General features: G+C 49.3%; 1 protein-coding gene across 5 annotated transcripts in view; it reads left to right on the top strand.

The window, feature by feature from the left end:
- ABCC1 (ATP binding cassette subfamily C member 1 (ABCC1 blood group)) overlaps positions 1–19,208 on the top strand; it is a 133,443-nt gene extending 114,235 nt beyond the window's left edge. For 4 of the 5 annotated variants that reach the window (XM_067012930.1, XM_059038298.2, XM_059038296.2 and 1 more), the window contains 10 exons: positions 1,524–1,731; positions 4,015–4,325; positions 8,304–8,503; positions 9,880–10,006; positions 10,569–10,670; positions 13,151–13,297; positions 14,587–14,745; positions 15,490–15,656; positions 16,740–16,934; positions 17,522–19,208. In XM_067012930.1, coding sequence (XP_066869031.1) covers positions 1,524–1,731; positions 4,015–4,325; positions 8,304–8,503; positions 9,880–10,006; positions 10,569–10,670; positions 13,151–13,297; positions 14,587–14,745; positions 15,490–15,656; positions 16,740–16,934; positions 17,522–17,630 — 1,725 coding nt within the window. In that variant the 3' untranslated portion in view covers positions 17,631–19,208. Of the gene's footprint in view, positions 1–1,523; positions 1,732–4,014; positions 4,326–8,303; positions 8,504–9,879; positions 10,007–10,568; positions 10,671–13,150; positions 13,298–13,595; positions 14,184–14,586; positions 14,746–15,489; positions 15,657–16,739; positions 16,935–17,521 lie in introns of those variants that run through there. The other variant, XR_010836499.1, reaches the window with a different exon arrangement.
- Positions 19,209–19,850: the final 642 nt, after the last annotated feature.

The raw sequence follows: 19,850 nt of genomic DNA on the forward strand, positions 1-19,850 counted from the left end.
CCAGCTCCTTACCTCATCTTGGTCACACCTGTGGCCGAGGGCAGAGGTGGCTGTAGGGTGTCTTCCTCCCTTGCTCTTAGTGACCCTCCAGGGAGCCAGAGAAATAACCCAGAATCAAGGACTTGAGAAGGAAGGGCCAGAGGTGCCAGTCCCATTTAATCCTCACTTAATCCCCACACCACCCAGAGCAGGTGGGTCCCGCCAGTATCCGCATTCCACATTCAAGGAAAACCAAGACCTGGGGGCTTGTAACTTGCTGAAGTCTGAACAGGAGCGGAGCTGGGCTTAGCCCACCCCAGTCACTTCTGACTCCTATGGCCACCTTGTTCCTCTGCTCATGAGGAAGGGTCCCAAGTTCTGCAGAGCAACTCGGTGTCAGCAGGCAGCTCAGCTGCATGAGGGGGCCAGGTGGTGAGATAAACACGTTCTTTATTCTTACACCCCCTCCCCACTCTTTCAGTTGGAAGAGCAGAGACTTGGAAAGGAAAAATCAAAAGGAAGCACTCAGTTGTATCTTGGACCTATGTTCTTCCACCTGCTTCCTTTTAACCAGACTGCACCTCAAACAGATGATGTTTATGACCCAGAATTCAGCATGAAAAGCCTGATGTGACAATGAGCACACACCCAGGGAAAGATACCTGGAGTTTGTTGAAACCACGCCAAGCGGGTTGGGTGTGGGGCTGGCCCAAAGCACATTGTCCCTGTCTGTGGTGTTCAGCCACCCTCTGAGTGGCTACACGTAATTACGTAGCCCCCATGCTGGGCTCCATAGGGGTATAGGAGTGAAAGAAGCCCCCGACTGCCACCTGGTGGAGTTGGGGAATGGGCTGAGCAATGGGAGGCCAGTTGTGATTGGGAGGAATTGGTGTTGGGTGTTCAGAGGACTGGGGCGGGTGAGGGGGATGTGACACTTGGTCGTGGGTGCTAGGCAACACGTCCCATCTTCCCATTTTCTTCAGACTCTTTGATGGCTTCCTGATGGTCCTGGAGTAAAAATCGGAATCCTGGACAGGATCTCTCAGGCCCCGTATGGTCTGGCCACTCCCTGTTCTTCAGCCTCATGTTGCTCCAGCCATCCTTTCCTCCTAAGTCAGGGCCTTTGCACATGCTGGTCCCTCCGCCTGGAGTGCCTTTTTTCCATTTTCACCTGGTTAATTCTTTGATGTCCCTTTCTTAGGGAGAACCTCCTCTGATACCTCCCCACCCTGGGTTAGGTCAGGATGCCCAGTTTTATACTTGTATGAAATCATGTACCACTTCCATCCCTTCTCTGGGATTATGCGTTTATCTGGGCAGTGATTTGTTGAAAGCCTGTCTTGCCGCTTGACTGGAAGCTCCATGAGGGCGGAAACCTTAACTTTGCTATTGATGACTTCTTTGCCCAGGAACTAAAGGGGAGGGGGTCGTAGGCATGAGCACAGGTTAGGGGGCTGGGCCACAGGGTCTGTTGAAGTTCCTGACCTTGGGTGGGCATGGCTGGTGGGTGCATTCTGTAAGATGTCTTCTCTCCCTGGTCTCAGGTCAAGCTCTCCGTGTACTGGGACTACATGAAGGCGATAGGACTTTTCATCTCCTTTCTGAGCATCTTCCTTTTCCTGTGTAACCACGTTGCTTCTCTGGCCTCTAACTATTGGCTCAGTCTCTGGACTGATGACCCCATCGTCAATGGAACCCAGGAGCACACGGAAGTCCGGCTGAGCATCTATGGAGCCCTGGGCATTTCTCAAGGTGGGCCTCCCTGCCCCCCACCTGCTGTTGGCACTTGGAGCCACTTCCATGTCTTGTTATAAGATTGGGTCCCCCAACTTGTCAGGGTTTTGCAGGCCCATAAACCAAACACACATGAATAGTAACTCTCACGTAATAGACACTGAGGTATTTGTAGAATGAACGTTTCTCGAATGCTCTGTTTCCTGTGGCCCTAGGAGACAGAGGGGAGGGGAGCTCCAATGTGCCCATTTTACAGATGAGGAAAGTTGAGAAATAGAAGGCAACCAAGGGCCCTTGCCTGTCATTGTTCTGACAGGGTAATGGTGTTTCTGTAAAGTCTTATTTGTGGACTTTTGCCTGCTGCCTAAAGGTGGGAATTAGTTTATACTAGTGGTTCATAACGCAGGCAGTGTTGTCCTCAGAGGACATTTAATAGTATCTAGCGATACTTAGAGTTGTCACAGCTTCAGAGTAGGGGTAGGTGCTACTGGCATCTAGAGGCCAGGAATGTTACTAAACATCCTGCAGTGCACAGCACAGCCTCCACAGCAGAGCATGTTCCAGCCCCAGATGTTAATAGTGAGGAAGTTTGAGAAATCCTACATATACCCTTCCTGTGGTCCCACGAAGGTACCTAGACACAGCAGTGTTAATAGTCATAGCTAATGTTTACTGAGCACTTACTTGGTGCCTGGTTCTGTTTTAAACACTTTAAGGTGTTTTAATTTATTTTACTTTTGCAGCAATCACATGAGGTAGGAGCTAATGTTTTCCCCATTTTAGAGATGCAGAAACTGAGGCCCAGAGGGGTTAAGTAAGTTGCCCAAAGTCATGAAGCTGATACATGGCACAGCTGGCATTGAGCAAGGCGGTGTGGCTCAGAGCCCATCCTCTTCACCACCATGCTACATGGTCCCTGAGCAATGTGTTCATAAAAATGATGTTTTTATGATAAATAAGTGTATACGTTCTGCATTTTGAGCACTTCTTGTGTACCAGACACATTGCCAGGTGGGCCCTTTACGTTCAGCGGTGCTACAAGATGTGTCATTTGTCCCCATTTTACAGTTGAAGAAAGTGAGGTGCAGAGAGGTTAAGTGACTTAAGGAAGGTCCCATGGCTGGTGAGTGGCAGCGATAGGATTTGGCTCAGAGTCTGTTGTCCTGGCCGCTGCCTCATGGCTTCCTTCTTTGATCAAGGAGACCAAGATCGAAGCCTCTCTATCTCTGTGAAATCACCTCTCTGAACAGAAAGGGTGCCCTACTGTGGCTTGTTTGGAGGGACCATAAATGTCTCATGATCTCCAAGAGATGGCTTTGAAAAAACCAGAAGAGCAGGCATGGAGTTCTTACATTTCTTAATCCCTAAAACTCCCTCAAAGGGCTAGGGTCATGGGGCTTCCCTGGTGGCGCAGTGGTTGAGAATCCGCCTGTCGATGCAGGGGACACGGGTTCGTGCCCCGGTCTGGGAAGATCCCACATGCCGCGGAGCGGCTGGGCCCGTGAGCCATGGCCGCTGAGCCTGCGCGTCCGGAGCCTGTGTTCCACAACGGGAGAGGCCACAACAGTGAGGCCCGCATACCACAAAAAAAAAAAAAAAAAAAAAAAAAAAAAAAAAGGGCTAGGGTCTGTGGCCTTCAGATTATAATTAAGAGAAGACAGAGCACAGAGAGGGTGTGATGTTGACCTGGACTCACAGCAGCAGTGTGTGTTCCAGAGCTGTGCTGTCCAGTATGGTAGCCACCGGCCTCATGTGGCTATTTGAATTTCAGTTCATAAAAATTAAATAGAATTAAAATATCAGTTATAGTGTTACACTAGCCGTATGACAAATGCTTAATAGTCGCATGTTGCTAGTGGCTACCACATGGGACAGCACAGATACATACCATTTCCATTATCACAGAAAGTTCTGTTGTACAGCACTGGTCTAGAGGATGTGGCATACAGATTAAGAGCATGATGCTGAAGCAGGCTGCTGCCATTGGAACCCCAGCTGTTCTTCTGATTGGCTGAGTCTATCGAGGGCAAAGGAATTCACCTATCTGAGCTTCAATTTCCTTACCTGTGGCATGAGTACTAATAGAACTTATACAGGGTCCTCATAAGGATTAGATGCATGTAAAACTCACACAGTGAGATTTGTGCATACTAAGTGCTCGATTAATAGTTGCCACCATTATTATCGTTATTAGAAGCTGGGAGTCCAGGCTGCTTGGTCCACATGGTCACATGGCCACTCGTCCCTGCCCTCAGCTTGGTCCCTCTCCCATCATGGAATTTAACGCTAGAGTGTTTGTAGGTATCACGGTGTTCGGCTACTCCATGGTGGTGTCCGTTGGGGGCATCTTCGCCTCGCGCCGCCTGCACCTGGACCTGCTGCATAACGTCCTCAGGTCACCCATGAGCTTCTTCGAGCGGACCCCCAGCGGGAACCTGGTGAACCGCTTCTCCAAGGAGCTGGACACGGTGGACTCGATGATCCCGCAGGTCATCAAGATGTTCATGGGCTCCCTGTTCAATGTCATTGGCGCCTGCATCATCATCCTGCTGGCCACTCCCATGGCGGCCGTCATCATCCCGCCCCTGGGCCTCATCTACTTCCTTGTCCAGGTAAGAGGTGGGGTCTTAGGGTCCAGGACGAGCCCAGCTCTGTATCACTCTCCATGTGAGCACAGGGCTCCCTTTGTTTTATGTTTCCTCAGTGTGGGGCTGTGGAGGATGTGCTGGAGGAGGGTTAGATTTATTTTTGTCAGTTTTGAATACCTAAGTTGATTGTTTTTAGCTTGCAATAACCAAATATCCTTTTTTTCCTAATAATAAGGGATTTTTTAAAGCTGTAAGTTATAAAAGAAAATAAGCTATAGCCATAAAGGCATCTTTATTATGAAAATTCCTTTAAGTATGAAATTCTTTGGGTCCTAAGTCCCCTGCGGATAATGAAGACATGAATAACAGCGACTTAAATATTTTTTTCCCTTGTAATAGAAATCTTGAGGTAGGCTATTCAGGGCTGGTGTGGCAGCTCCATGAGTTTGTTAATATCCCAGACTCCTTCACTGTGGTTTTTTTTTGGGGGGGTGGGGGGAGGGGGTGTTGTTCTATCGTCTTTGCCTTCCATTCTTAAGTTGGTCTCATGGTCCAAGTTGGCTGCTGGAGCTCCAGCCATCACATTTCTATTTCAGAAAATAAGCTTGAGGAAGGGGAACAGGGCAAGGGAGCATTTGACAGCTGAGTCAGTATCAGCTGTGGTGCTTCCAGTTGACAGATGAGCATGTTAAGGCCCAAGTGGTGGAGCTGGGAATGTGAACTCGTGCCCAATTCGAAAGCTCTTGCTGGCAACTGCAGTGCTGCATTGTGCTTTCCTGCCTCTGAGAGGTTAGCTGCAGCACAGTTGCTAGTGGGGGACTGCTGTTTAGATGGGAGCGTAATGACTGCTGCACAAAATAAGAGTAAGAAACCACGAGGTGCTCCATACCTCAAACCGCACTCTGTGTGGCCTGTTCGTGTGGGTCCTGGGAGGCCTTGGCCCAGTCAGCCAGCGCCCAAACCCTCCCACACTGTGGCCCAGTGACTGGTGAGTGTGAACAAAGGTGGAATCAGAGCAGGTCCTGGACCCTCGCTGTGTTCTCTTTAAATTGGTGCCAGCTTTTCTGGAAAGTCATCCAGCTGCATTTACCAAAAATGTTATCCGAGTTCGTACCCTGGCTGGACAGTTTCCTGAAGGACCCAGTTCAAGAGAACAAAATGGGCCAAATGTGACGTTTGAGGCAGCTCAGATATCTGCCAGTAGCAGGGCCTTGAGCACACCATGGAACAACTGGGTAATGGAATGTTATGTGCCTTTAATGGGAGAATTAGGAAGACACTGTTGTGACACCAACAATTTTATTTTTAAACAACAAAGGGAATGAAGTTAGCAAAGGACCATGTTGTCAGCACACTGTCATTATAACTAAGACGAAGTGCATAATGTGTGTGGGCAGGACTGGAAAGAGGGGCACAAAAATGAAAACATTGCCTTTCTAAGGGTTGAGATTATGGGTGAATTTAGTTTTTTAATGGCTTTCAACTGAATATATGCTTGTCCTATAACCCAGCAGTCTCAATCCTCAGTGTATATGCAAAAGAAGAGAATCTAATAAGCAAAAAAAAAAAAAAAAGCTAGAATGTTCTTAGCATCTTGATTCATAATAGCCCCAAATGTCCATCACAGGAGGATGGATACATACATTGTGGTATATTTATACAATGACTCAGCAGTGAAAAGGAGTGAACTACTAATACACACAAGGAGGATGAATCTCAGAGATACTATGTTGATCGAAAGAAGCCAAACACAGAAGAGCACATTTGTGTGATTGTGTTCTTACGAAGTTGAAGAACAGGCAAGTACGATGTGGTAAAAGTCAGAGTAGTGGCTATAAGGGGTATTGACTGTGAGAGGACACAAGATAATCTTCTAGATTTTAATCAGGACGTGGCTATGCAGGTGTAGATAAACAAAATCCATAAAGCTGTCAAGATTTAGTGCACTTTCCAGTGGATGTAAGTTGCATCTCAAAAAGTGGCTTTTAAGGGTATATGTGTGTAAGGGTATGTATTCTCTCTCTCTCTCTCTCTCTCTCTCTCTCTCTCTCTCTCTCTCTCTCTCTCTCTCTCTCGGGAAAAGATCTAAAAGGTTATACACTGACATCTGAATAGTGCTTATCTCTGGATTGTGGACTTAATGTAATGTTTATCTAATCTTCCTGTCTGTATCACTCCAAGATTTTGAAAAATGGATATACATTACTGTTTTAACTTAAAAGCAAGTCATTTTTAGAAAAAGGAATGTAAGAGGTGAGATGATGTGGAATTCTGTTTGGGCTTCCACATTGCTGGAATAAGGCATTTCTGCCCGTGGAATTGTTTGGCATCCGTGAAAATTACCCGGCACACGTCTTAGTTTCTCGGCTCTCAGCCCGCTGCCTGGCACAAGGCAACTGTGTGTCGGGCAGTTATTTTCACTCATGAGACCACGCACTGTCTTGGTCTCTGGAAGAGTAAGGTGAGTCCACGAGGTGGATTACGTCTCCTGGAACAGAGCTTAAAAGGAAAGCCAATAATTATTTTTTCAAAATCAAGCTATTCGTTAACAAAAATAAATCTCAGGTTAGCTTTTTAGAGGAAATAAAATTCTGAGGACCTGACAAGTGGAATAAATTGAGCAGGTAAAATGTTTTAGAACTGTTTCCACCCAGGATGAAAGAAAGCCAGGGAGAGGAGGTGATTCCAGGAGAGGGTAATGGGGACGGATGCTGGGGGGCCTTGAGCCAGGCAGGAGGTCTGGATTTCATTTCGCCGCCAGAGGAGGAGATAGCATCTGACTGTGTGCAGGGATTGTCAGAACCACTGTTCTGAGATGGCCCTGGTTGGTGTGGTCCCTGGGTGAGTTTTCAGAGTTTCTGGAGCCCCAGAAGGCTGCCCAGCTTGCGGTTCAAATGACCACATGAGCTGCCATCCAGAAAGGAGTGGCTGACCTTGGAGGCCCTGTCAGAGCCACCTGTTCTGTTCAGTGCTCTCCGTGGAAGGTCTCTGCCCCCAGAATGGCCCAGGGCACCCGGCGCAGGCCAGGAGGCCGGAGGCCATGTCCCTGAGCACCCTGTGTCTGCTTGCCCGACTCTGCTGTTGATGAAGCAGCATCACATCTGCAGCACGTCCAGGAGGATAGAGGTGTCTTCAGATGACCAGTCCCGCCTGTGTCACAGCTCCTCAGCACTTCCAGTGAGCGGCTGCATCTTGTTAAGCATCTCTAACGAGCTGAATGCCTGGGGTTAGGGCAGGAGCAGAGCGGATGTGGTCACTGTCCATGGGGACGGGTGGAGGCAGGGTTTGCACTGAGGTCTGGTTGTCATAAAGCCACACTGCAGGGCTTCCCTGGTGGCGCAGTGGTTGAGAATCCGCCTGCCGATGCAGGAGACACGGGTTCGTGCCCTGGTCCGGGAAGATCCCACATGCCGTGGAGCAACTAAGCCCGTGAGCCATGGCCACTAGGCCTGCACGTCCGGAGCCTGTGCTCCGCAATGGGAGAGGCCACAACAGTGAGAGGCCCGCATACCGCAAAAAAAAAAAAAAAAAAAAAACAAACAAAAAAAAAGCCACGCTGCAGGGCCCATAAACCCTAGAGGTCAGTGGTATCAGAGGGGCCATGCAGTGCTGAGGTTAGCACTTTGACAGGGTTCAAATCTGAGCTCTGCCGCTTCCTCGCCACATGACCTGAGGGAAGAGGTTGTCTTTAGTTTACTCATCGTGAAACTGGAATGAGCACCTCGTAGGTTTTTGGTGAGGACTGCATGAGCTGATATATGTGAAAGAACTTAAAACAATCCTAGGATGCTGGGCTCCACGTCAGCGTTAGCTATTATCATCACCACCACCGGTAGTATGGCGGGCGCTGTGCCTGCCGTTCGCCGGCTGAGTCGGGACACCCGCTGCGAGCAGCCCAGCTCCAACATTTCGCCCCTGGTAGGATCCAGACGTTCTCCAGCGCAGCCCTGGGAGGCCGGGATGAGGGACCCTCGCCCACTCCCCGTCTGTCCTCTCCCACAGAGGTTCTACGTGGCCTCCTCCCGGCAGCTGAAGCGCCTCGAGTCGGTCAGCCGCTCCCCGGTTTATTCCCACTTCAACGAGACCTTGCTGGGGGTCAGCGTCATCCGCGCCTTCGAGGAACAGGAGCGCTTCATCCGCCAGAGCGACCTGAAGGTGGACGAGAACCAGAAGGCCTATTACCCCAGCATCGTGGCCAACAGGTGAGCGTGGGGCCCTGGGAGGGGGCAGGGGGAGCCTCTTGGTTCCTGGATGAGGCTGTGGAGCCATAGACTCGGTGCGAGGAGAGGACAGTATAGCCATTAAAAGCGGAAAGGAGCACGGTCAGCACGCAGCTCCAGGGGCATTGGAGTGCAGGGACAGAGTTCTTCTGGGGTCAGAAGATACTGCAGGAACCATCCTTTAGCTGATGTCCTGGTGTTAGAGGATCGTCAGTGACGGCAGCCTCAGCAGTTGAGTGTTTTTGTGCCATGCTTCTCATCACACCACCCCTGTGTGATGAGTATTGGAAGCAATTTACTTACATTAGGTTGAACCGTGTGAAATTGCCATTTGGGGGATCAAGAATGATTAAATATCATCAATCAAAAAAAGGGGGCAGAAGTTCGCTCATTATTGACGCATCTGGAAAAGTATCCTCACTTGCTTACATCCTGATATATTTTTTGAGACGTGGGATGGAAAACTCTGGGGAGGGGTAATAGCACCCTGGAAATGACCCACTGTGCACAGTGTAATCCCTTCGTGTAAGACTGGGCAGGGAGATTGTGGATTACTGGAGAGAACGTTGCCTTCCCTTGAAGAATTTTTAGGGAGTTTGTCAAAATCTGGGTGTGTGTGGGAATAGCTCACACCGTGAGGACCAGTCACATGGATCTTAATGCTGTAGTGGAAAAAATATTGATAATACTGTCTTTTCCAGAATGCTTTACATTTTAAAACATTAAAATAATGTTCCTATGTGATATCTTGTAAAAGTTAGCTTTAAACCAGTAAACCTGTTTATATTTTAAAGGTAAGGTAATACATTTTAATGTTTCTGAAATGAGCGTGATCTGGGTCTGGGAACCCTTTGGCTGTGTTGAAAATGGTGGTTTATTTCTCACTCCCACCTCCCCCTCTCCTGCCAAGAAGAAAGTTATTTTAAATCAGGGGGTGCCTCTTAGAGTTGACGATTTCTTAGCATTTAGGAATTTTCTGGGACATATTTTTTAAAAACGCACACATGGGTATATTTTAAAGGTTTCAGTGAGAAAAAGTTGGTTCTTAAAAAGGCAAGCTTCAGTTTCCTGGAAAGGTCACTTCTGGAGAACTCTCTTTTAGTTCCTGGGGTTGCCAGATTAGTGAGGAATTCCTGAAATCGTGTTCCTTCGGCCCTCCTTCCCCATGTCCCATGAGCAGGGCAAACGAGGCCTCTCTCAGGAACTGTTGGGGAATTATTTCAGTTAGCAAAGTGGCCACCCCCCCCGCCCTGCCAACTGGAAATCAAGTCCCTGAAAAGCTGACTCTGGGCTTGTGTGTGTGTGTGTGTGTGTGTGTGTGTGTGTGTGTGTGTCCCTCTACCTGTGTCTCCACGTAGGTGGCTGGCTGTGCGGCTGGAGTGTGTAGGCAACTGCATTGTCCTGTTTGCCGCCCTGTTTGCAGTGATCTCCCGGCACAGTCTCAGTGCTGGCTTGGTGGGCCTCTCGGTGTCTTACTCACTGCAGGTAAGAGGGGGTGCTCTCAGGTGGATTTTCCAGTTCTCTTAATGGGGAGCCAATTGTCAGGTTTTTGGGCCTTTGCTTTGGATCTCTGTGGGAGTTGGGGAGAGGAAAGGGGGCCAAGTAGAGTTTGAGGAGCAGGTCTAGAGCCCAGTGACTGACTGGCCCAGGAGAGAAATTAGATGTGCGGCTCTGATTCCCCCATCAGCCAAGGAGAGTCCTTGATGGCATTGAGAGGATACCCCCAGCTACAAGAGAAATGTACTTAATCCTGTAAATTTCCCTTCAAGCACTGCTTTAGCTGCATCTCCCAAATTTTGATACATTGTGTTTTCTTCTTATCATCTGGTTCAAAATATCTCTTCTGATTACTTGTGTGGCCCCTGGGTTATTTTGACATGTGGTGCTTGCTTAAGAGACACAATGTAGGAAGTCTGGCTACAGTATGTGGGGTTGCTGTTTTTCTGTACCTTTGTTATCTGAAACATTTCATAATTAATAATGACTTCATGGAAATAAAGCAACTCTCGCTCACTGTAGAAGCTCCGTGTGACTCTTCCACTCACAGGTCACCACATACTTGAACTGGCTTGTTCGGATGTCGTCCGAGATGGAGACCAACATTGTGGCCGTGGAGAGACTCAAGGAGTATTCAGAGACTGAGAAGGAGGTAAAGCAAGCCCCCGGCCTGACCTCTTGGCCATGATCTTCAGTGGGGCTTTATCCAAAAGAATCCTTTGAGCCCTACCATGTGGGCCTTCAACAGGCAACCTCTATCTGACAAAAATAATCTTCTGTTATTTGTTATGTATTTTGCAGGGGGGGACTTACATTATGGAAAATGAATCATACGAATTTTCTCTTTAAATAAGTTTAAAAATTAAATACAAATGAGTCGTTTAAAAATATTAAAAGTCAGGAACAAGAGAATCAGTACATGGATATTGCAAAAATCATGTTATTGGTAAGGAATTGACCAAAGTTTGGGAAACCCTGCATTTATTTAACCCAAGTCCTCATTTTATAGGTGGAAGAAAAAGTCATGTAGGGAGGGACGATGGCTGGTCCGAGGTCACACATGGTCCGTGGGACAGCTGGGAGTAGGACCCAAGTCTCCAGGCTTTGGTGCCATGTTTCCCCTAATAACTGCCTTTATTCTGCCCACACACCACCTCTGAATAGCAGTAGTAGTGTTAATAATGGTAATAGCAGTGATGCTTGGAGACCACCATCCCCACTACTACCAATAATAGTAGTAATAGGGACACACATATTGCCCTTGTCGGGTGTCAGGGCCTGTACTAAACATTTTACATAGAATAATTCATTTATTCTTTACACAGTCTTATAACTCACATTCTACTGTTATCCCCATTTTGCAGGTGAGGAAATGGACAGAGGGAGGTTAAGTTGCTTGCCTGAGATCACATGGCCGGTAAATGGCAGACCCAGGATTTGGGTGTGTGCCTTTATGCCGCACTTTATTCCAAGAAAATGCCCCTTGGGAATGAGGCCAAAGTGACCCTGGTTAGACTCTGTCTTGAGGATTTACAGAGGTTAACTACGCCAGGTCCTTTAATGCTCTGACTCGGTGAACCAGGGCCCACTTCATTGGAGAGCATCTGTCAGAATGGTGTGAGCGCCCCCTGTGGAAATAAGAGCACATTACACCAGGAGTTTCCCACCCTACACTGAATTTATCTGTTTATTTATTTTTATAAAAGCTTTCGAGATGTAATTCATATGCCACACCGTTCACCCGTTTAAAGTGTGAAATTCAATTTAATTTACTTTAAAAGATATTTTACTTATTTTACTACTTTTAATTATTTATTTTTATACTTTTAGAATAAGAGCATATTTGAAAAAGACAAGAGAAAGAAAGATCACCAGAGTCCTACCACTATTAAAATATATGTATTCACTTATGTGTGTATATATATTATGTATGATATTTATTTATAGATAGAAAGCTCCACCCACTTCTCTCCAGTCCCCTCTGTGTTCTTTTTTTTTTTTTTTTTTTTTTTTTGGTGATACGCGGGCCTCTCACTGCCGTGGCCTCTCCCACTGCAGAGCACAGGCTCAGCGGCCATGCCAGCCGCTCTGCGGCATGTGGGATCCCCCCAGACCGGGGCACGAACCCATGTCGCTGCATCGGCAGGCGGATTCTCAACCACTGCGCCACCAGGGAAGCCCCCCTCTGTGTTCTTATAGCATGTCCCCTTATTTATATAAAGGGTGTAAAAAAAAAATTAACATAAGAAGTTTATGGGTGAGAAAGGATGGAGTTTCTCTTTTATTGCCCTCACCATTCCTCTCCTTCCCTGAACATAACCCTGAGCCTGGCCCCAGAGCACATCCAGGTGTAGACCTCAGGAAATGCTGAACTGAACTAAGCAGCTTTTCAGAAATAGGGGCTGTGTGACCCCAGGCAAGTTGCTTTCTCTCTCTGTGTTTCAGTTTCCTCATGTGTAAACTGGGGATAGGAAAGACCCCACTCGTGGGATTGTACTGAGGATTAAATGAGGTCATGTGACAGAGTGACCTTCAAGTGTTAGCTGCTGCTTTTACTGTGCGCCCTCCAGACCTTAGAAGCCATTGGAGTATCTCACCTTTACCCTTGTGTCTGTCTAGAGAAGACCATTCATTGATTCAGTCCATGAGTGTTTATTGAACACCTACTATGTGCTCTGGGCCCTGGGATATAGCAGTGAACGAATAAAAGAACCTGTCCCCATAGAGGGGGATTTCCAGTGGGCGTGGGTGACAGAACAAGCAAATATGTACTTAAAATGCTAGGAGGGGGGGGTAAGTGCTCTGAAGGAAAATGGAGGGTGGGGAGGGGAGAGACGGGCCCAGGGCTTGGAGGGTGGTCTCCTTGACCTGAGATCTGCAGCAGGTGAGCAGGTCCAGAGGGTAGTTTGGGGAAGAGCACTCCAGGCAAAAGAAGCCGCAAGTGCAAAGGCCCTGAAGCAACAGGTGTGGGTGTTCATGGAACAGTCCAGAATTCAGTGTGGGGCACATAGTGAGTGAGAGAGAGGGCCGTGTGGTCAGAGGGGTCATGGAGGCCGCTCACACAGAGCCTTAGGGCACATGAGATGGACTTCAGAGTCCTGAACCCCACCCCACCACCCACTGTGATTGCAGGCTCCCTGGCGAATCCAGGAGGTGGCACCCCCCAGCAACTGGCCCCAGGTGGGCCGAGTGGAGTTCCGAGACTACGGCCTGCGTTACCGAGAGGACCTGGACCTGGTTCTCAAGCACATCAACGTCACCATCAATGGAGGGGAGAAGGTGGGCCCACTTTGACCCCCACCAGTTTACGGTCGGGCGTAGGTTGCCACCAGGCAGTTGAAATGAGCTTCATCATTTTCCCAGTCTGTCCCTGTCCCAAACCACAGGGTGGAGTGGCCTTTTGGGGAGGGGCTTATGGAAGTAAAAGCTGCTCAGAGAGTGTCCCAGCAGGGTTGCAGACTGGTAGCCCAAGGGCCAAAGGAAGCCCACAGATACGTTTTGAAAGAAATCTAAGTTGCAAATGTTGAAAAATCTGGAATGTTTTATATAAAAATCCATTTCCTGCTTTTCTTGAAAGATCAGAACATCTGGCAACACTGGGCCCATCCTCCTTGCCTGGCTCTTTCTAGACAAGACATGAGCCTCCCAGTTCACCGACTGGTCCCTTCCTGCTCCATTCATGTGCCCACTCGGCCCCGTAGGCATTCGAGTTGGCAGTCTCTAGAACAGAAAGACATCATCGTCACTACTAGGGATGGCTCAAGGGACATGTGAAATGGACAGAATTTTGGAACGTATTGCTGTTCCTGGAAGACATCCTTGCCCTGAGACCAAGGGTCCTCCTGGCCGTTTGCCAGAAGACAGTGTTTCATCTCTGAACATACGGATTTGTTAAACTTCTTACCCCAAGGCTCAGGATGTTCCGTTCCCATGAGAGAATTTCTCCAGCTTATAACAAGGGGAGGAACAGAGTGGGCGGTGTTCTCACTGGCGCTTTATGGCTTATGTTACATCATGAGACTCTGCTCTGTGAGTTGCTGCCAGAGGGTGGAGGAGCTGGCCTCTTCGGAGCCCAGATGAGAAGGGAGAGTTCTAACTGGAACATCAATCATTGGCCAGTAAATGGGGAGCCCAGTTCCCTCAAGAGAGGATAAGTAGAGGCCAGGTCGTATCCCTAACCTCTTTCTGCTTACTCAGCTGGGGTGCAGGGGGATCTGCTTGAACCTTTGAGATATTTCAACAGCTCAGATATTTCACCAGAACAATCTGATTGTTACTTAATATTATGTTGAGTTGAAAATAACTAACTTATAAAAAGAGCTGATTATAATTTTAATTTCTAAAAAGAGCTGGCAAAGAGAAGGGAGTCCTTCTTCACCTTTGGCCAAAACAGCCCCTAAAGGAATGTCTCTGGGAAGCTGCTGAGGGTGGGGGCTGTGGTGGGAGGTGGGTTGACCAGATGACTGAATTGCTCTGGGGCTGGTACTTAAAATGAGGGCACCATGGGGCAGGAGGTAACCCCAGATAGCAGCATTCCCACCTCACTCTGGGCCCTTCCTGTCCCACAGGTTGGCATCGTGGGGCGGACAGGAGCCGGGAAGTCATCCCTGACCCTGGGCTTGTTTCGGATCAACGAGTCTGCCGAGGGGGAGATCATCATTGACGATGTCAACATTGCCAAGATCGGCCTGCATGACCTCCGCTTCAAGATCACCATCATCCCCCAGGTGGGGCCGACGGGCTGGGCTGGGTCATGCTGAAAGCGACATGTGTGTATTTTCAGGACAAACCTACCTTTATTCCTACTTTGTTACTTTCTTGATTTTTTTTTTTTTTTTTTTTTACTGGAATTATGCTATGTTTCTTCATGGAGTCTCCTCTTAGCACATAAATAACAGTGGGTCTTAAGCAGGTTTCATTCATTCCTTCACTCCTGCCACCCAGTAGGCAGCTTCCTGAGCATCTCACAGGAACCATTTAAGATACTGGCTTCTCTGCCAGCTGTCGGTCAGCACAGGGATCTCTGACCCTCCCAAGAGCTAGACGAGAATGATGAATTTTCTAGACTGATGCCAGTAGGTGGTGATTCCTTAATACGTTGCCTTTTAGTGTTGTTTTGCCTTATATTTCTTCTAAGGTTCTTATTTGGAGGCGGGACGGGGAGGAATCCAAGTACCTTGCAATTAGGCATTGCTCATGCTGCATCTCCCTTCCCGAAATTTCCCAACACATTTGCATATTGAATGCTCTGGGAAATCTTGCAAGAAAGAAATCTGTTTTATTTCACTTAACCGAGTTTTCCAGGCTTTTCCCCCCATTATTGACATCTTCGGAAGTGGTGATTCTGAGGGACTGTGAAACCCCGTTTTGAACAATTCTGGCAAGAACTTTCTACGTTGCGCCTCTTTGCCCCACCCATGTCCACCGTGACATGAGCCTCACATGTCATCGGCCATCTTCCCTCCGAACAGGACCCCGTTTTGTTTTCGGGTTCCCTCCGCATGAACCTGGACCCATTCAGCCAGTATTCGGATGAAGAGGTCTGGACGTCTCTGGAGCTGGCCCACCTGAAGAGCTTCGTGTCGGCCCTTCCCCATAAGCTGAACCACGAGTGCGCAGAGGGCGGGGAGAACCTCAGGTAGGCGGGGGTGAGGCCCCAACCGGGTTTCCTCGGCTTCAGCTCTCCCTCCGTCAGGGCGTTTGCAGGTTTTGTCCATTTCCATCTGGTTCAGACCTGGGTTTGAGTCCCAGCTCTGCCACGTGAGCTGTTTATCTCTTAACCTCTTGGATCCTCAGTTTCAGTATCTAAAATGGGTTTCAATCTAGGCTCATTTTACCATGAGGTGTAACCAGGATGGCCAAAACGCTTCCTTGCTTACACCAGGTCCATTCAATGGAGAGTGGCTATCAGTTGTTAAACTTTGGAAAGGCTTCTCTTCCAGTCAGTAAATAGCACTGCTCTGAGCCCTCCCTGTCCCCACCCACTGCCCCAGCTGCCGGTGGGTCTCCCAGGCTCCACCCATGATCCAGCAACTGAAGTGTTAATGCCTGGCACAGCAGGGATCCTGTGCCTCTTTCACTTATCCATCACCATGACAACCAAGCACCAAACCTCAGGTGTGTTCAACAAGAGCCGTGACCGCTCACACACTGGGGCGGTCAGCCAGGCAGCTCTGCTAGTCTTGGCTCACCCACGTGGGTGGGGGCTGCTGGCTGTAGGCAGATCTATTCGGCCTCTACTGGGGGCAGTTAGATTCTGCCCCATGTGTCCCTCATCCTCCAGCAGACCAGCCCAGGCATATTGTCATGGTGATGGCAGTGGTGCAAGAGTGAGCAAAGCCTGGTATGCATTCCCATTTCAAGCCTCTGCCGGCCTTATGTTTGCCAACATCCCATTGGCCAAAGGCAGGCACGTTGAGTCCAAAGTCCACAGTGAGGGGCCCCACAGAAGGCATGGATATGGGATCATTTTTGCTACCTGTTATTTTGGATATCATCTCTGAGCCCTGTGTTGAGAATGATTCTGAGCCTGCTTCTAGCTCAACGGGAAGACTGTTCTGATCAATTAGTGATGTCTGCCATGGGCACAGATGTGGAGAGTGGAAGTGCTCTTCTGGTCTAAGCAGCACCCAGTGTCTCTTCTCCCTTCTCTCAGTTCAGGCCTAGGCTCAGGGTCAGGGTGGTTTTGACACTGTTTCCTGGTCCTTCTCTCCCGGTCAAGCGTCGGGCAGCGCCAGCTTGTGTGCCTGGCCCGGGCCCTGCTGAGGAAGACGAAGATCCTTGTGTTGGATGAGGCCACGGCGGCTGTGGACCTGGAAACGGACAACCTCATTCAGTCCACCATCAGGACGCAGTTTGACGACTGTACCGTCCTCACCATTGCTCACCGGCTCAACACCATCATGGACTACACAAGGTGATGCCCTGGCACAGAAGGCCTCCGGACCTTGCGGTCCATCCCAGTCACCCATTCGTTCGTTCATTCATTCATTCATTCATTCATTCAACACTGTCGTTATGCCTAGTGACGGCCTGAGCTGGTGGAACCTCTCTTTGTCCTGGTTAGTACCAGGCATTTTTTGACATCACTCCATCATTTATTCAGTCAACACATGTGCGGAGTGCCTGCCACATTCCTGGCTCCGTTCCAGGCACTGAGGACTGAGCAGGGAGCTGTCAGACAGGGAGCCTGCCTAAGGGACCTTACAGATCAGTTGGGGGTTGGGTGCAGAGACAGCCAATAAACACAGCAACAAATAAAAGGGAATTGTGCTGGGAAGGAAATATAAAAGGTGATAGAGAGTACTGGGGGTAGCATCACAGGACACTGACATTGACTAGAACTGGGGTTGAGGATGAGCAGCCAGGTGGAAGGCTGCTGTAACAGTCCTGGCATAGGGTGTTAGGGGCCTGACCCAAAGCAGGGACTTGCCCAGGTGGGCTCTTGGGGCACGAGGTGCCAACCCCTTCCCCACCCCTCATGTCTACGTCCCCTCCTTGCAGGGTGATTGTCCTGGACAGAGGGGAGATCCAGGAGTGTGGTCCCCCCTCCGGCCTCCTGCAGCAGAGAGGTCTCTTCTACAGCATGGCCAAAGACGCTGGCTTGGTGTGAGCCCAGAGCTGGTGCAGCTGCTCAGAACTGCAGGGCCGACATGCCAGCAGCCAGGGATGAGTCAGCATCCTTGGGAACCCAAGCCTCGCGTAGACTGAAACCAAAAAAAAAAGAACAACCCAAAACCAAAACACACAGAAAGCAGCCACCCTCTGGCCCCCTGCCTGGAATTGGCTGTGAAGAAACAGGAGAGATGCAGGGATGCAGTGCCCCCCAAAACACGCACATCCTTGCCTCTGTTACCCCCACAGATGCACGCACGTTCTCATGCCCCTGGGAGGGCACACGTGCTCTCCGTGCTCTGTGGGGAGGTTTGGGCCGCCAGACTTCCAGAGAAATCGGTTGCATAAAACATGCTAGTGACCAAATCCAGCCAACTGCCTCAGATCTCTCCAGCCGAAGTCTGTGGGTTCCAAGCTTTCGAGAAGCTCCCTGGTCCCCGGCACCTCTCTGTCCTTTCCTGGCTCTACCCAGATGCTTGTTTCCCCAAGGCTGCAGTTTGGAGGTGAGGGGTCTGGCGAAGATCATTTTCACTCTCGGGAAGTGTCCTGAGGGCCGAGGACGCGCTTCTCACCAGCCATCTGGTCTTCTGGGTGCTCAGACGTGGGAACCAGTGTCACAGCGCTGCCTCCACCGGGACTTGCTTGATGGGCCAGAGGCCACATGTCTCCCAGTGCTTCTCGTTGATGGGACTGGGCTGGCCTCCGGGTGACCTGGCCCTGGAGCTCCAGGCCAGGAGAGCTCTCTCAACGCCGACTTCCCCGCTTGACTGCTCACCTCGTCGACCGCTCCTGTCTTTGCCTTGCCTTCCTTCCTCCCTCTTTCTACCTGTAGCTAGAATGGGTTTACGCCTCCAGGTGCCCGAAAGAGAAGACCTGCTCGTGGTTATTCAGCATTCAAAGCCAAGAGCGCTGGTGCCTCCAAGTGTGAGCAGTTGGTACTGAAAAGAGCCCCATTGAGTCTCCTCCTCGTTCTTAGATTTCAGTTTCTCACCTGGGGCCTCCGGTTGGCTGTCAGGGGTGGCAGGGTGGAGAACTTGACTTATGGTTACTGAGTCTCTTCTGGGACAAGAAAAGAACTCATTCATGAGTGTCAGTGATTTTCTTTTTCTTTTTTTAAAGTACTGCTCTAGGGAGAAAAACAGTCTCAAGACTTTAATTTCTTGGGAGGAAGTACTGGGCCAAGGAGCAGCATCCCAGGGAATGGCCAAGTTGGCTCAGCATCTGGTGGTTGGTCCCTGTGTTCCTGGAAGGAAACGGGCAAGTGGGGTCCTTTCTTCAAAGCCCTTTAGGTCCCTTGATTGGAGACCAAAGTGAGACCCAAAAAGCAAAGAGAGGTCACAGCTGCCCCAAGATTCATGCTCGCTATGTGAATTACGTTGCTGACTTCAAGCCAGCGAAGCATCTTTCTTCTTTTAGGTGGAAATACATATTTATTTTTTGTAAGTTAAACCATTATTTCACATTAGATAAACCAAGTGTTTCTTGGGGATCTTTTTGTAATGACTTACACTGGAAACGTGAACATTTGCAAATAATTTGCAGTTAAAAAATATATATTTTGTTTCTTTCTAAACAACTGTTCCATTTTCTTTCTAGCGAAGGTTCCTGCCATCTCTCCAGGAGTCGGGATGGGGCACCCTCTCATCTGCTGCTGTTCTTTCTCCTTGGCGAGCATGTTGTTTCTAGCGGGAGCTCTTGGAATTGGGAACCTAGAGATTAAGAATCAGGTGGGATTTGGTGGGGAATCGGCGTAGCACGGTGGACAGGGTCCTGCCCTTGTCATCTGCAGGCTGTGTGACCCTAGGCAGGTCACTTAGTCTTCGTGCCTCAGTTGCCTCGTCTGTAAAATGGGGCTGACCATACCTGCCTCCTGGGCTTGTTGTGAAGATGAGCACTGATGGGTGTGTTACGTGCATGGCCCAGGTTGGGTTCTAAGACACAGGCAAGGCGAACGTCACACATGGCAAGAATTACCCTTGGAGATCCCTTTGCGGTGTGAGGCCAGGCTAGGCTATGCTGCAGTAACAAATTAGCCATAAACTCTTGGGACATGAATACAAGGGTGTACTTCTCATATACTTCTCGATGAGGATCAGGCGGCTCTCCTTCGGTACGATGACTGACAGATCCAGACTGTTCTGGTTTTATGACATCGCCTCTCAGGGGCTGGCTTCTGGGTCACCACAGCTGGGGAAGGGAAGTTGTGGACGACTCACAC

The sequence above is a fragment of the Kogia breviceps genome, chromosome 14 (assembly GCF_026419965.1).
Source record: "Kogia breviceps isolate mKogBre1 chromosome 14, mKogBre1 haplotype 1, whole genome shotgun sequence".
NCBI classification, from domain to species: domain Eukaryota; kingdom Metazoa; phylum Chordata; class Mammalia; order Artiodactyla; family Physeteridae; genus Kogia; species Kogia breviceps.